The 14,760-nt window shown below is 65.5% G+C and overlaps 1 protein-coding gene across 2 annotated transcripts; it reads right to left on the bottom strand.

Moving 5' to 3' along the window:
- Positions 1 to 65: 65 nt before the first annotated feature.
- On the bottom strand, positions 66 to 4,323 carry BIRC7 (baculoviral IAP repeat containing 7). 2 transcript variants are annotated; one of them, XM_085002832.1, is made up of 8 exons: positions 3,472 to 3,752; positions 2,998 to 3,097; positions 2,674 to 2,755; positions 2,500 to 2,563; positions 1,539 to 1,742; positions 1,254 to 1,325; positions 904 to 1,174; positions 66 to 289 (listed from the first exon to the last, which is right to left on the bottom strand). In XM_085002832.1, the coding sequence occupies exons 1-7, from the start codon at positions 3,716 to 3,718 to the stop codon at positions 909 to 911; spliced, it is 1,035 nt and encodes a 344-aa protein (XP_084858958.1). In that variant the 5' UTR covers positions 3,719 to 3,752; the 3' UTR covers positions 66 to 289; positions 904 to 908.
- Between the last annotated feature and the right edge of the window lie 10,437 nt (positions 4,324 to 14,760).

Raw genomic sequence — 14,760 nt, 5'->3', positions numbered from 1 at the left:
GCGCCGGACAGACGTTTAGGGCAGTGTGGTGGGGAGAGGGCTGGCGGGGCGGGAGCAGACGCTGCTGAGCAGGGAAAACCCACACTTTATTTTGACGCTTTCAAAGCATCCACACGTAGGTAAAGCGCCCCCCTCCTGGCCCCTGGCGCCAAGCCACCTGCAGCTCCCTCTTGCCCGCCAGAGTGGTCAGTGCTGGACACCAGCTCAGCTGTCCTCCGCAAGCCACTGGGTGGGCCGAGGGACACGTTGAGCGGGTGACGGGAACCCTCGGGGCTGGTGCTCACAGCTCCTGGAAGGAGGAGGGGGGCTGAATTAGCGGCTCCAGGTGGCTGGTCCCCCGGCTGGGGACCCTCAGCCCCGAGGGGCTTCCTTTCCCTGCCACTGCTCCCCTCGAAGATCTTAGGGAGATCTGGGGGGCACAGAAGATTTGGGGAACGCCAAGGAGCGCACGGCTCCTGCCCCCCCCCCCGGCATCGGCGGTTTGCCCACCCCGCCCCCCACGCGTTTCTGTCCGGCCTCAGCTGCCAGGTTCCGTGGGGGTCGTGTGCTCAGGCAGACCCCAGCCTTGCCTTTAACAAGGGCGCCTTCGATTCACCCGCCTCCACAGCCATCCCCCACCTTGGCCTGGCTGCCGCCCGGTAAGCCCAGCCCAACAGGAGGCATCGTGCCCCTGACCACTGGGAAGATCGAGGCAGGACGTGCCCAGCAGAGTGGTGGTGGCCCCCAGGGTGCTGTGTTGAGAAGGACTCAGGACAGGTGTCTGGGCCTCAGGGGGAAGGCAATGGGCTGATCCGCAGCGCCTGCCGGGCCAGCGAGGTGAGGAAGGAGGATGCGCTGGTGGGGTGGCTGCGGCATGCCCGCGGGCACAAGGCAGTGCGGTCATGGTCGGGGCCAAACGCTCACCCAGCCTAGGCCAGGAAGGTGCGCACACAGCTGCGGATGGGGGCCCTGCAGACGGGGCACCGCTGCAGGCTGGGCGCACACTCGCCACAGGCCAGGTGGCCGCAGGGCACGAAGACGACGGCCACGGCACGGTCCAGGCACACCCTGCAGGTCCGCTCCTCCCGCAGGCGCTGCAGCTGCTCCTCTGCATCCCGGGCTCCCTGGGGCTCCCTTGGGACCTGGGCTCCACCTGGTTCTTCACCGGCGTGACCTGTGACACCGCCCCCACACCCTGACCCATGGTGACTGGTGGCGCTGGGCCAGACCAGGAGGGCCTGCCCCACCCCCACCCAGCAGGGCCCTCCCCTCACCTGGCTCCCTGGTGCTTTGCACCTGCGCCTCTCTCCTGGATGTGGGTGGCTCAGGGCCCAGGTGGGCGGGAGCTGCGGGCAGTTAGGACAGACCTGAGGCCCGGCCCTGTGCCAGCACCCCCATCCCCGCCCCAGAGCCTCCTCTCCACCCGGCCACTGTGCCCAGCTGGCCCCTCAGGTGGCGGCCATGGATACTGTGTGCCGGGCACTAGGGGATGGGAGGGAGGACTGTGCCCAGGAGGGAGGAGGAGGGAGAGCTGGGCAGTGTCCAGGGAGCTGAGGTACCTCTGGCTCCTGCTGCAGAGCCCCTGTCCTCTTCTTGGAGCAGGTCGGCCACCAGCTGCGACGTGGACATGCCAGCTAGCACTGCTTGGTGGTACTTACGCTGCAGCAGCTGCTGCACCTGGCCCCGCCCAAAGCCCATCCGGAGCACCGCCTGCACCGCCGGGCACTGGCTCCACACAGCCCACTCCCGGCTGCCCCCGGCATCTGCAAGGCAGGGCGAAGGGTGCTGGGCAGAGGGCAGGCCACAGCCAGGGCCTTGGGATCCCTGGAGGGGCAGGGGCGTGCCACTGTGGCTGGTCACCGGGGCCCCCTCAGCCCAAGGGGCCTCTGGGGCCGTCATCCTCGCCCGAGTCGGGGCTGTGTTCCCAGAGCCTGTGTCAGAGGCGCTGCCACCCAGGGAAGACGTGAGCCTGACCTCAAAGCTGCCACAGATGGAGCCCGACTGTGTGCCAGGCACTCCTCCCCGAGCGTCGTGTGGACCCAGGTTTATTCGAGGTTGGCACTGTCCCTGTGTCGCAGCTCAGGGCACTGAGGCTCCGAGAGGAAAAGCTCTTGACCCAGGGTTGGTTGGAAGCCCCGGACCTGAACCCCAGAGCCGCTTGACCCCGCTGCAGGGGGAGCAGAGTTTAGCCCAGCCAGCTCCTCCGTGCGCTGAGGATAGCGGCCAGCTGGCTCTTGGGCGTGGCTGGCCACTGCCCCACCAGAGGCTGTGGGTGCACGGTGGCCTCTCCTCCCCACACCTCTGCGGCCAGCCTCGGGGTGGGCCGAGCCCACGGCACCCAGCTCACGGGCAGCAGGGGGCGGCTTTGGCGTCTCTGGGGCCCTGGGCACACGTGGTACCTGTGTGAAACCCCAAGAAGCGAAGCCCAGGCCACACCCTCATGCCCAGGGCAGCAGCCTCCTGCAGGGGGACAGCTGAGAGCCCGCGTGCAGGGTGGTGGGGCCACGTGTCCCTGCTCACCTGAGGCGGCCGCGGGACCTGCTTCTTCTGGGTCCTCCGGACGGTCCTGGAAGGAGCCAGTCAGCTGTGCCCGAGCAGACGGAAGAGCTGGGTGAGGAGGGGAGGGCCCGCCCCCGCCCCCGCCCCCGCCCCGCCCCCTCGTCCTTCAAAGGCCCAAGGACAGGCAGGACTCACCCAGGGGCCCGGCCGGCGGCAGCATGACTCCTGCGCACTGCAGACAAAGTCCCTCCCCTTGGTCTGGAGCAGGAATTCACACCTGAGGGGAGGGTTCAGCCGCCCCGTGGGCTGCGGACCGCGGGCCGCCAGGGACCCCCCTCACTGCACTGTCTGGGTGGACCCCTGCGCCCCCGGCCTGGGCTCCCGGGTTTGGGCACCTGCCGGGAAGCCGTCCTGGAGACAGACTGCTGAACATCAAGAAGGAAACAGCCCAGCGCCCTCCGCAGGGGCCCCGGGACTCAGCCGCCGGGACTGGGCACGGAGCTGCCACAGCTCTGGTACCTGGGGAACCACCTGGCATGCTCTGTCCAGGGGTCGTCGCCTCGCTCCCAGCTCTGCAGACCCCCGTAGCAGAAGAAGCACCTCACCTTGTCCTGCTGGCCTGGGTGGAGCAGAGACCTGGCCCTGAGCACACTGGCCCCTGGCACACCAAGGAGTGTCCCCCAGGCTGGGTTGGTCCCCTGGGTGGCCTTTCCTTCGGGGGCAGGGCCTCTCTGTGGTGGCTTGGGAGCCCGGGGGGCTCCCACTGGCCTCTGCTGCCCCTTTGCCCAACATTCTCCTCGGAATTCACCCCATTTTCTCAAAGGTGGAGTGGGGGTGGTGGGTGAATATTGGGGAGGGGAAGGTGGGGCATCTGCCCTGCTCACAGAGAGTGGGGGCGGGGCCTCGGTGCCCCCGCCTTGGGCTGGGTTCTTGGCGACAGAAAGAAGGGGGCCTGTCTGCTGCTGGGCTTGGTCTTAGGGACTCATGACTCACCTTCACCCCGAGGCCCTCGCCTCTCCTCACCGCCCACTGTGTGCAGATGGCCTGGGGTGCAGAGACCGCGGGTGGGGGCTGCCACAGGCACCCCCCCACCCGGGGCGCCTGACGGCCTGTACCCGGATGGACGCCGGGGCCCGCAGAGCCTCCCGGCTCCAGCTGTCCCCCTGCTGACCCCACGGCAGGGACCAAGTGTTCCGGGCTGTCCTGGCCCCTCCCAGATGCACTTGTTGGTCTGAAGCATGGGAGGGACTGGGGGGGGCAGGCACGGAAGGGCGGGGGGGGGGGGGCTGGCCCCTCTGCATCAGGCCAGGACCCTCCCTGCCTTGGAGGACGGACCCCATGGAGAAGGTGGCGCCCAGCCCAGAAGCATCTGGAACGGTGCCCAGGCCCCCAGGACTCACCCGTGTGGAAGAAGCCAGCGGCAGCCAGCAGCTCGGGCCGCACCACGGCGCTCAGCGGCCAGTCGTAGAAGGAGGCCAGCCGCAGCTCCTCGGAGCCCATGCCGGGGAAGGCGGGCCTGGCGGAGGGTGCAGACCCGGCCCCAGCCTCCTCCTCCTCCTCTGCCAGGGGGCGCAGCTGGCTCAGGATCTGCCCATCCATGTGGTCCTGGCCTCCCCAGGACAGGGTGCTGTGGGCGCATAGAGGGCGGGGTCCATGGCGCCCCTGGGTGGGGCTGTCACCAGCAGCCCAGGGGCTCGGCTTCAGGCTGCAGCACCCACACTTGGCCCTGTTCTCAGGCCCCATACAGAAAACGCAGCCCTGACCAGTTCTGTGCGGCGATGGGGCCCCTGGACAGCCAGCCCTGCAATGTGCCCAGCCAGTCTGCCCCGGGCTCCTGACCCCTGAGGCCTGCCTGGGAACAGTGGCGCTCTTTGCTTCCAATAGCGGGGCAGCGAGGCAGGCACGGTCCTGCCCCCTAGATGCCCCAGGTGGGGGAGCAGCCAGAAAGCCGGGAGGGGGTACACGGGGGCCCGTTGCTTTCTGGAAGGGGCCAGCGTGGCAGCCTGTGTCACATGCTCCCTGAGGCAGGAGTGTGTCACGGGGCTCCGGGGCAGGGGCCTCAGCGGCGGGGCCAGCCTGGGGGCTGCCACTCTCATCCTGCTCCATGGGGGCAGGCAGTGTCTCCTGGCACGAGGGGAGGGGCAGAGAACGCTCTGGAAGCCGCGGAGGGTGGACTGATGGGGGGGGCAGGGGCAGGGCTGAAAGGGGGGCTACGCCCTCTGTCAGCTGTCAGTTCCTGGGCCGGGCGCCAGAGGGGCCTCTGAAAGCAGAAGGTTCCAGGTGACCTAAACTCCACAGTCAGTGCTGCCCGGGGGAGGGGGGATGACCAGGGTGGGGGCGGGAGTCGGGTGGAGGACCGGGGGCGGCTGGGGAGTCACAGGGCGCCTAGTGAAGGGCTGGGCCTGGGCCCCAGGGAGGCTTACCTGCGTGTTCTCCTGCTCCCATCCCTGGACGAAAGGGGCTCGAGCCCTCCCCGTGTCCGGCTGGGTGGCAGCAGGAGCCCTGGGCAGACCCTTGAGTGGCTCTGTCCCTTCCCCTAGGACAGCCACACCCCCGCCAGGGTCTTGGAGCCACACGCTGCAAGGTTAGTCTTCCCTCGGAGGTGCTGTGACCCTGACACAGGGGACACCTGGTGGGGCCCACAGTGCCACCTGCCCATGCCTGCTGCATCAGGCTGGTCCTGCTGCTCTGGGGCATCGGGACCACCAGGCGCATTGGGTGCTCAGAGCTGGCCCCCGCCCCAGACCCCGCTGCCATCACCTTCCCCCAGACCCGGTCTCGGCCTCAGCAACAAGCCTGGCCCAGCGGTCAGGGCACATGGGCGCCCTGGGGAAGCCAGTGCTCCCAGGAGGCCCAGTGGGGTCCTGAGGACAGAAAGGCTCTGGGCAGGGGTGGGACGAGGAGGAAGACCGGATGGGGTGTGGCCCCCGCGCCCAGCACAAGCAGAGTGCTCTGCTAATCCTGGGGGCAGGAGGGGCCCACCGGCCCGAGGACCAGGTGGGAAGGGGGCAGGGCCACCCGAGGGTCACAAAGAAGGGGTGGGAGGAGGGGTCCTCACCCAGGCCTGGAGCCCCCCTCCCCGGCCCCCAGCAGGCCCCACTCCCCATACCTTGGTGCGTGCTGCGAACCCGGCAGAGATGGGGGAGCCCGGAGCCCAGGCTGTACCTCAGTCCTGGGAGTGGGGGCTGCAGTCTCACCCTCAAGGACACCCCATCAGCATCCTGGCCACACCAGCCACTCAGCCCCGTGTGGCCTGGGTCCCCTGAAGTCCCACCTGCTTTCCCGAGGGTGCACTAAAAGTGTGGCGGGAAACCAGGCAGCAGGTAGCAGGCCGCTTTGCCGCCGCCGCCGCTGGGGCAATTCCAGGAGGGGTGGGCCAGTCTCCTGGGGCAGGGGAGTCCTGGGGCCACGTGGAGACGGACAGGCCCCAGATAGGACTTCCCAACAGCGGGACTCCCAACAGCGGGACTCCCAGCAGGTCACCTCAGGACACCAGGCATCGCACCCCCCCAGGCTCTGGCTCCCCGCTCTGTGTGGAAATGAGAAGCGTGCCCGCCCGCCCCGGGGGTGGGTTTCCTCTGGACCACTCTGCCCACCCCACCCTCCTGAGGATGGGGCTGTGCACCAGGGTCCCTCCAGGCTGCTGGCACCTCAGGAGGGAAACTGCAGCCCCTGGTTTGCTCTGAACGGTCTGGGCCTGGGGACCAGCCCCGCTTGGAGGACCCTCGGGGTGGCCCCGGCAGCAGAGGTGGCATCCATGGGGGCACCGCTGCTCTAGTCCCTCGGATCCCCAAGTTAGGGGGCCGGGACGGGACAAGCAACCGCCTTCACTCTGGACCTTCCCACGAACAACCCCAGCCTGTGGGAATCTCCCGGGAAGGGGTCCAGTCCCCCCGACATGCCGAAGCAGGGGTTCTGCGTGTGCACGCAGGCGTGGAGCTGCAGAGGGGGGGCCGAGGGTCACCAGCAGGAGCCCGGCCCCTCAAGAAGGACCAGCCTCCGCCTCTGCCCTTGTCTGCAGCCGAGGCTGAAACTCCTGAAACAAGAAATTATTCATATGCTGCTCACATGATTAAATAGAAAGAAATAGGGAGCTAAAAATAACTATCATCTACGTAGTCCAGAAATTTCGAGAATACTGAAAATATAGAGAAAATCAAAGCCACCCTCTGAACCAGCTCTGGCACCACCAGGGCCAGCGCCCAGAGTTGACCCTGCGCGGGAGCTTCCTGGGAGGGAGGTCACTGGGCCTCGGCATGTTCCCTGGCAACTCTCCGTGCATCCCTACCTATTTCGAAATAAGCACCTCAAAAAGGCCCTCGGCCTTCCCTCCACTGAGGAATAAGCCGCTGTTGACTATTTTGCTGTTTCCTTCTGGAGGTGCTCTCTTTGCCATCTGTCCATCTTTCTCACCGAGTGTCAGCTTTAAACCTGAGCCGACACGTGCAATGCCGCAGAAGGCGCCCTGCGACCGCTCGGGGGCGCTGTGGGTCTTTACCGTGAAGCCTTCCCAGGTAAGAAGACGACGCCAGACCGGAGATGGAGGGTCGAGGCCTCTGGGTCACCCCAACCGCTTAGACACAGGAGCACGAAGACCACTCAGGACCCCGTACGGTTTGCTCCTGGAGCCAGACCAGATCCCCACTCTCCCCGAAAGGTTCAGGACCAGCCGGGCTTGGGCAGGAATGTCCCCACACGGAGGGCTCCCCGCCCTGTGATGGGAGGCAGCGCAAGAAGAGGGGGGCTGGGCAGGCATGAGCACAGCTGCCGCCCCCCCAGAGCCGCACCCCTGCCTGAGAAAACTCTTCGCTGGAAGCCGTGGGTGCTTGCCATTTGAACACGCTCTGGATTCCCCTCTGGACAGCGGGGCCAGGGCCACTGGGCAGGGGGGCAGACCTGGGGACTCATTCCCTGCAATGGGGCTACAGAGGGCAGCTCTGAGTCAGCCCCAGGGGGCGCTGCGGAGCCAGGCGCTGGTCCTTCCAGCTCTTGATCTTCCAGGATGTCCAGTGCTGGGGTGCTGGGCCCGGGGGCCACACCCTCTGATGTGGGGCAGTGGGCCCCTCTCTGCACCCCACCCCCACCCTCCTGGCTGAGGAAAGAGCTCCCCCCTTGGGGGTCTGGGAGCCTGGCTGGCGCAGGTGCACTCTCACCTGTGGCCACAGAGCGAAGTCTCCAGGTGACCACAGGGCACCAGGCAAGCACACTGGAGTCCTGTGAGGTGGCTTTGGGGCCACCGGAAGGTCTGGGGAAGGTGGGGCAGAGCCCTGGGGCTGCGCCCCCTCCCCACTCATTGCCGTTCACAGCGTGGTCCGCCTCAGAGCCTCTGCAGGCAGACCCTGCCTGGAGGCCCGTGCTCCACCTGGAGCCCCATTCGCTGATGGTGACAAGGACCCCATCCTTCCAAGCACCACCAGCGGAAGTCGGACAAAGCCCAAGCTGGGCACAACCCTACCCAGGACGGGCAGCGTCAGCGTGGACAGGCCAAGGTGGTCACGTGGGCAGTGGGAGCCCCATCTGATGTGGTTCTCTGTGGGGTCCTTAGAGCCTGGAACGGTGCCTGGGCCACAGGGTCATAAAGATTTAAGGAAAGAAGAGAGAGAGAGAGAAAGCCAGAGAGAGAGGGAAAGAGTGTCCTTTAAAAACTCACCCTTAGGGGAGTTCCCGTGGTGGCTCAGTGGTAACGAACCTGGCTGGCATCCATGGAGGATGCGGGTTCGATCCCTGGCCTTGCTCGGTGGGTTATGGATCAGCATGGCTGTGACCGTGGTGGAGGCCAGTGGCTGTAGCTCCCAGCCAATTCCTAGCCTCGGAACTTGCACATGCCATGGGTGTGGCCCTAAAAAGATGAACAAACCAACAAATAAATAAGCAAACAAAACAAAACTCACTCCCCTTAGAGAATGTACTTCCCCCTCCAGGCCGGGGGCTGGGCAGAGTGCTCCAGAGCAGGCCCTGAAACCGGGACTGGGGGGGCCACCGCCGCTGGAGGGGTGGGCGGGAGGCAAATGATGGCTGTGCTCTTGAGGGGTCCTTGGGTGGGCACCCCTGCTGGGGGCCTCAGAGGCTGTGGGCCCCCAGCAGCTGGGCCTGGCTGGTTGGCTCCCCGCCCTGTGGCCCGTGGGCAGGAGGGCGCTGCGGGCAGAGCTGTGAGCGGCCAGCAGGGGGCGTGCGGGGAACGTGAGCGCTGGGCGGACCCCCATCCCGGGCATCTCCCCACTGGTGAGGCTGGACCTTGACCTTCACCCAGCTGTGAGCCCCGCGCCGGTGTCTGGACCACGGCGTCGGGCCGCCTTCGCGCCCCAGGCTGCACCGCCGGGGTTTGGTCAACCGGAGGATTTCCTGGGTGTGCATGGCCCCAGGCCCAGGCGGGACGCTGGGCGAGTCCCCGAAGAGGATTTGGCGGCTGCTCCTTCCTGTCCCCTCCCCAAGCCCGGGTGCTGAGCTGGGAGGCTCGGCTGGACTGAAGGTCCGGCATAGGGAAGGGGGAGGCTGAGGAGTGGCCTTCTGGTCTCAGTCCTGCAGAGCCCGGAATGTCCCCTGGTCAGACATTCGCATCTGGAGGCCTGAGGGTCCCGTCTCCAGCCTCACATCCCAGCCTTGGCATCCGGGGACGGTCGGGGTCAGCTTCAGGAAGGGCTGCATCAGGGGGCTTGCTGACCATGGCTTGGGGGCAGGCTTCCAGGGAAAGCAGAGCTGCTGGGCTGCAGGATAAAGCGGGCGGCGTACTCCACCTCCACGCAGGCGTTTGGAGGGTGAGCATGGCACAGGGTCCCAGAGCCTCTTCCGGTCTCTCCATCTCTGCCTCGCGCTCTGAAAGCTCACGAGGAGGCACTTTTGAGGGCTGGGGTCTCACACATGCGAGCATTTCCTGCAGTCAAGTGATGACCCAGCTGGGCCCCGGCTCCCTAGAATAATCGAGAGGCTTAAGGGAGCCGCAGGAGGGAAGGGCAGACTTGGGGGGGCTCCAGACTCCGGGGGCTCCTCAGAATGAAGGAGAAGCTGAGTGTGCTGGGCAGGGCCAGGGAAGGGTGTCCCAGGCAGAGGGAACAGCAGGTGGGAGGCTCACGGGCACGTGTGTGGGGTGGGTCCTCTCGGGGACCCGCGGTGTATGAAGGTGCAGGGCTGTGAGGGGCAGGCGGGGGAGCCTGGAGGCAGCCAGGGGGGGCTGGCCGAGTGGGGCTGTGTGTCTGGCTTGGGCCTGAGGTTGGCATATCATGCACCCACCATCACCACGGTCAGGACTCTCAGCAGCAGGTGACAGAAACGCAAAGCTGCAGCAAAAGTGAAAAGTATTTGTTCATGTGACCAAAAGCCCAATGGTGACCGCTTGGGGATCAACCAGGCCTGCCCCTTCTGCCCCACTGGGCTCTGCTTCCAGGCGGCACCATCTCCAGGCCAAGGTGGCCGCTGACCGCTCCTGTGCTCATAGCTCGGCTGCTGTCCCGGGTGGGGCTCATGGTTCCAGTCGGCCAGGCCCCCCCTGACCGCAGGGACCGAGGGGGCCACCCCAGACTGAGCCGGATGTGTCCCTGGACAGGAGGGGTGAGGCTGGCATGCAAAGAGACGGCTGGCCAGCCGCACAGAGAGTCGGCCCCACTCCAGGCCGTTTGCCGCGGGCCCTGGGCTCCCCTCCTCCCACAGGAGGTGGCGGTGGGCACGTAGTTCTCCTCACCTGCCCTCCACGAACGACCCCCCCAGCTGGCCCTGCTCACCCTCATTCCCCTCCCACCGCTGCCCTCCCCGGGCACCTGGCCCAGCCATCGAGGCCCCGCCCATCCCAGGCCACCTGGAGCCCTCGAGGCATCTCTGTGCGGTCTCGTCACATTGGCCCCCCCGCTCCTCCCCCGCTTTTGTGGCCACACGGGCTCCCGCATTCCCCACTCTTTGGGGACCTGTAGTGGAGCGTGCTCATGGCGTCCTGGGGCCTCGGGCATTCAACCTGCGCTCCGATGGGCTGGCGCTTGGTGTTTAAAGCTCTGTGGTTACCATCTTGACATTCTTTTTTTTTTTTTTTCGGTCTTTTTGTCTTTGTTGTTGTTGTTGTTGCTATTTCTTGGGCCGCTCCCACGGCATATGGAGGTTCCCAGGCTAGGGGTTGAATCGGAGCTGGAGCCACAGGCCTACGCCAGAGCCACAGCAACACGGGATCCGAGCCGCGTCTGCAACCTACACCACAGCTCACGGCAACGCTGGATCATTAACCCACTGAGCAAGGGCAGGGACCGAACCCGAAACCTCATGGTTCCTAGTCGGATTCGTTAACCACTGCGCCACAACAGGAACTCCCATCTTGACATTCTTAATACTTTTAACATTTTTTGGCTGCCCCCATGGCATGTGGAAGTTCCTGGGCCGAGGATCGAACCCATGCCACAACAGTGACAACACTAGATCCTTAACCGCTGGGCCTCCAGGGAACTCCCTGACATGGCTGATACTTTATCTTTGAAGTTATGTTTTGTAAAGTGCCATCGGTGGGACAATGGGGCACATGTCAGGGACTCAGGGCCTCCCAATGCCCCTCCTCCAGGATGGATTCTCAGCTGCCCACTCCCTTGTCCCCGCCAAGTGACCATCACTGCCCCACGCCCCAGCGGGAGTCTGGGGTGAACATGGAAGGACACCGACCGGCAGGGATGGGCCTAGGTGCCTAGGAGGGCACGTGCCCCTCTGTGAGCGCCCTCCCTGAGCGGGACATTCGACGTCAACTACCGAAGGCCACCGGGTCCCGAGAGAGCTGGTGGCAGGAAGGGAAGGCCTCCTCCTGCCTGGGGAGCAAGGCCCCAAGCTTTTGCCCTGTGCTGCGGTGGCCCTGCTGGCCTGGAAGCTTCCCGCACATTCTCACTGCCAAGGTCGAAGCCACCCGAGTTGGAACTCTGCTGCAGAGCAATCTAGCCCCCAGTGTTGCAGCAACCACCGGGCAGGTGCGTTCTGCTCCTGCACCTGTGAGACATCCAGGCCCCAGGCCACCTGGCATGTCTCTGGGGACAGTTTGGTGCTGACAGAAGGCACCCTTGGCCAAGTGGAGTTAAAACACTGCAAAAGCAGCTCCTGGCAAAGCAGGGAGGGAGAGCTGATGGGCATGGCCAGTGGGGGGGGGCATGGCTGTGGGGCCCCTCGGGGAGGGTGTCTGCCGAGGACACTGCTGCTGCCAGTGCCAGGAGCTGGCCAAAGTCCTCCTGTGGTCACGGAGCAGCGGTGTGGTCTGGGCAAGCTCTCTAACTTCCGAGAGGCTTAGCTGCTCCAGGAACCCAGACGGCCTCTGCCTTGCTGGTGTGTTCCCTGCCCGTCAGATGGCGCATCCCACACACCCAGCTGGGTCTTCCCAGCACTCAGCAGCAGACACAGGCGTGGCCGGGGCTGCGGGAGCTCCCCCTCCAGCAGGCAGGCAGCTACCTCTGTGCCCTGGCTCCCAGTCTGCCCATCCTGAGCCTCAGGTCTGCGACGGCTCCCCTCCTGGCTCCATCTCGGCGCTGATCCAAGGTGCCCAGTTTATCCCTGTCCCTCCCTCCTCATGGGCAGCAGGAGGCTCATTCTCTGCCCTCCAGCATCCCTGGTTCCTGGTGCACGGCAGGCACTGAGTGATCAGGCTCATATCCGCAGCTCCCACGTCTGCAGGGTGGAGGGAAGCGCTCAGTTAACACGTATGGAATCAGGGACCCGGCGAGTTATTTAGAGAGAATCAGTGTCAAAACTGTAAATCACAGGAGGTGCGTCAAGCTTATTCCTGAGCTGGGAGCAGGAAGAGCCTGAGAAGGTGAGCAGGTCTGTGGGGGTGTGAAGGGGCTTCCGGCAGGGCTGAGCCCTGAGTGTCAGTGAGAAGGGGGCCGGGGAGTGGCCGACAGCAGCATGGGCACCTCTGTCGCCCAGCCAGGGGGCAGGCGTCTTCTGCGCAGACCCCGGAGGCCGGCTGTCAGGTGCGCCCTGTCCAACGTCCAGGGGATGGTTTGCTCAGCCAAGGGCTCGCCTGACCTCGGGGCCGACACCCTGAGGCCCCGCCCCCAGCTCGCTGGAAAGTGTCCCCGCTGGCAGCTCGTCATGCCTCTTTGGGGGATGACGTGCCAGATCTAAGACCATGCAGGTGGCCCGTGCGAGTGCGCTTTGACCGGTGATGCCACCTGCGGGACCCCCTGTCCTGGTGCCCTTGCACAAGTGTGCACGTGCCTTGGGGCCAGTGAGGCTGGAACCCGAGCAGCGTGGGAAGGACCCTCTGCCTCCCACTTTGTACACAGATGAGGCTTTTGACCACGCACCTACACGCCTTTGAAATAAACAGAAAGTCAAACCTCCTTAAATCAATGCTGGAAATATTCAGAAAATCCCAAACGTGCTGGGTACAGCAGGAAGGGGCACCTGCGGGGGAGAGCGCAGGATGGAGTGGGCTGTCTCTGCCAGCAGACACTCGTGACAGAAGGCCCCTGCGCCTTGTGCCTGCATGGACTGGGCCGCTCTGCAAAGTGAAGGATGACAGGGATCAGGTGCCAAGGGCAGGGGCAACGTTCCGGGCAGGGGGCGAGTCTGTTGGCCCCAGCACAGACCCAGAGCTGGGCCACCCTTGCCCTAAAGATCCCGCCCTGTGCCGTGCCAAAGCCTGAGCTAGTCAGTGTCACCAACGGTCCTACCCTCCTCCCTGTGCCACGAGCTGCTCTCCCAGCTGCAGGGCCTGGGCCTCCAGCTGCAGAGGAGCTGGGCTAGGTGGGCCAGACTGGGGCAGTTTCTCTCTCACTCCCTTCATAGCCAGACCATGGCAGTGACCACCTGCATGACAGGAAGCTCAGGTCCAGGCTCCGGACTCCGTCCTTCCGGTGTGCTCAGGCCTGGTGGAGGAAAAGCCTCCCCCTGGCACTGGTCTGGGGGCCTCAGCCCCCTGTGCTGGGCCACCACGGTCCCTACATAGAGCCTTTGGGGATCTTCACGTTCCCTGCTCTGGGTGGCCCTCACCCTCTCCCCTCGCTGAGATCCGTGAGGAATACACTGCCAGATTTCCCAGCTGGCGGGGAGGCAGCCTGGGGTGGGCCCAGGTTGTAGCTATCGGGTCCTGCCTGCCGCACCCTGGCCGGTGGCACCGCACCTCCTCAGGCCTCTCGTTTGTGAATCTGAACTTCCACACCTCCGGCCCTGGAGCGTGGCTCCAGATTTTTTACTTGACATCACTTGTGATCCCTGTGCTGGCTGAACGGTGGCCCCCTGGAAAAGATTCCTGTCTCTCTGGTATCTGAGAGTGGGCCCTCATTTGAAAACAGCATCCCTGCAGATAGAATGGAGGTAAGATGAGGTCACAGTGGATCAGAGCGCCTCCTAGAAGAGGAGGGTGATTTAGAGACATGACACAGGGAGAAGGCTGTGTGATGACGGAGGCAGAGAGCCAGGGACACCTCGGGCTACCAGAAGCTGAGCGAGCCAGCATTCCAGGCCTCTGAGCCTCAGCAGGACGAGGACAACATGAGATCTGGGCCTTGAGAAGATGGTGTACCTGGGAGAGCTGGGAAAGGAGCCATGCCGGGGAGCCCCAAGGGGCATCCAGGCTGGGGACCTTGTGTGGGGTGGCATGGGAGTGGGGAGCGAGAACCGGCCACCCTTCAGGAAGGTGGAGCCAAGGAGGGGCTGTCCATCCCTGAACAGAGACCAAAAGGCTCCTGGACCAGGGCCCGGTGCAGGGCTGAGCTCTTTTCTTCCCTGTGGTGAAATCTGGGTTGAGGCTCTAACGTGCAAATTGGTTATAAACTGGGGAGCCCCTTGGAGACCCAAGAGAGCGCTCACAAAGCAGGCCCTCAGTGAGGCCAGAGCCCAGGGCTCCACGGGGACAGAGGCTGCAGAAGTCCAGGACCGCAAAGCTCAGAGCCTGGGTGTCCCTCTGAGGATGCCGGCGGGCGTCTGGGGCGAGCTGCGGGCTACAGTGGACTGCAGCCTGCTGTAACTGGCAATCAATAAGTGAGCGGCTGCGGTCACTGGCCGCGCTTCTTCACCTCTCGGGCACCAGCGAGGGGGTGCCATCGGGCTGCGCCACCCCGCGCTGGCACGCGCCGCCCTGCTGCCGCAGCATCACCGCCTTCGCGATGGCTGCGGCCCTGAGACCCAACAGGTGCACACCTGCCGCGCTGCTCCCCCGCCCCCCGTGAGCCTCTGGACCCGCCCACGTGACTTCCCGGGCTCGCCCTGCCCCGCCGCGCGAGACTGGGACCCAGGCGCGAGATCCGTCCCGCAGGGTGGCGGCGCGCAGGCGCGGCGCGTGGCGGCCCGTCGGCCTCCCGGCCTGCCCCGCGCGCGCTTACGTCGCTC

Source organism: Sus scrofa, chromosome 17, assembly GCF_054392235.1.
Source record: "Sus scrofa isolate SSC_HxYL_T2T_F1_AM1 chromosome 17, Sscrofa_HxYL_maternal_Yorkshire_Landrace_v2.0, whole genome shotgun sequence".
Lineage (NCBI taxonomy): Eukaryota > Metazoa > Chordata > Mammalia > Artiodactyla > Suidae > Sus > Sus scrofa.
Note: the sequence above shows the minus strand (reverse complement) of the source record. Positions and strands in the feature narration are given on the sequence as shown.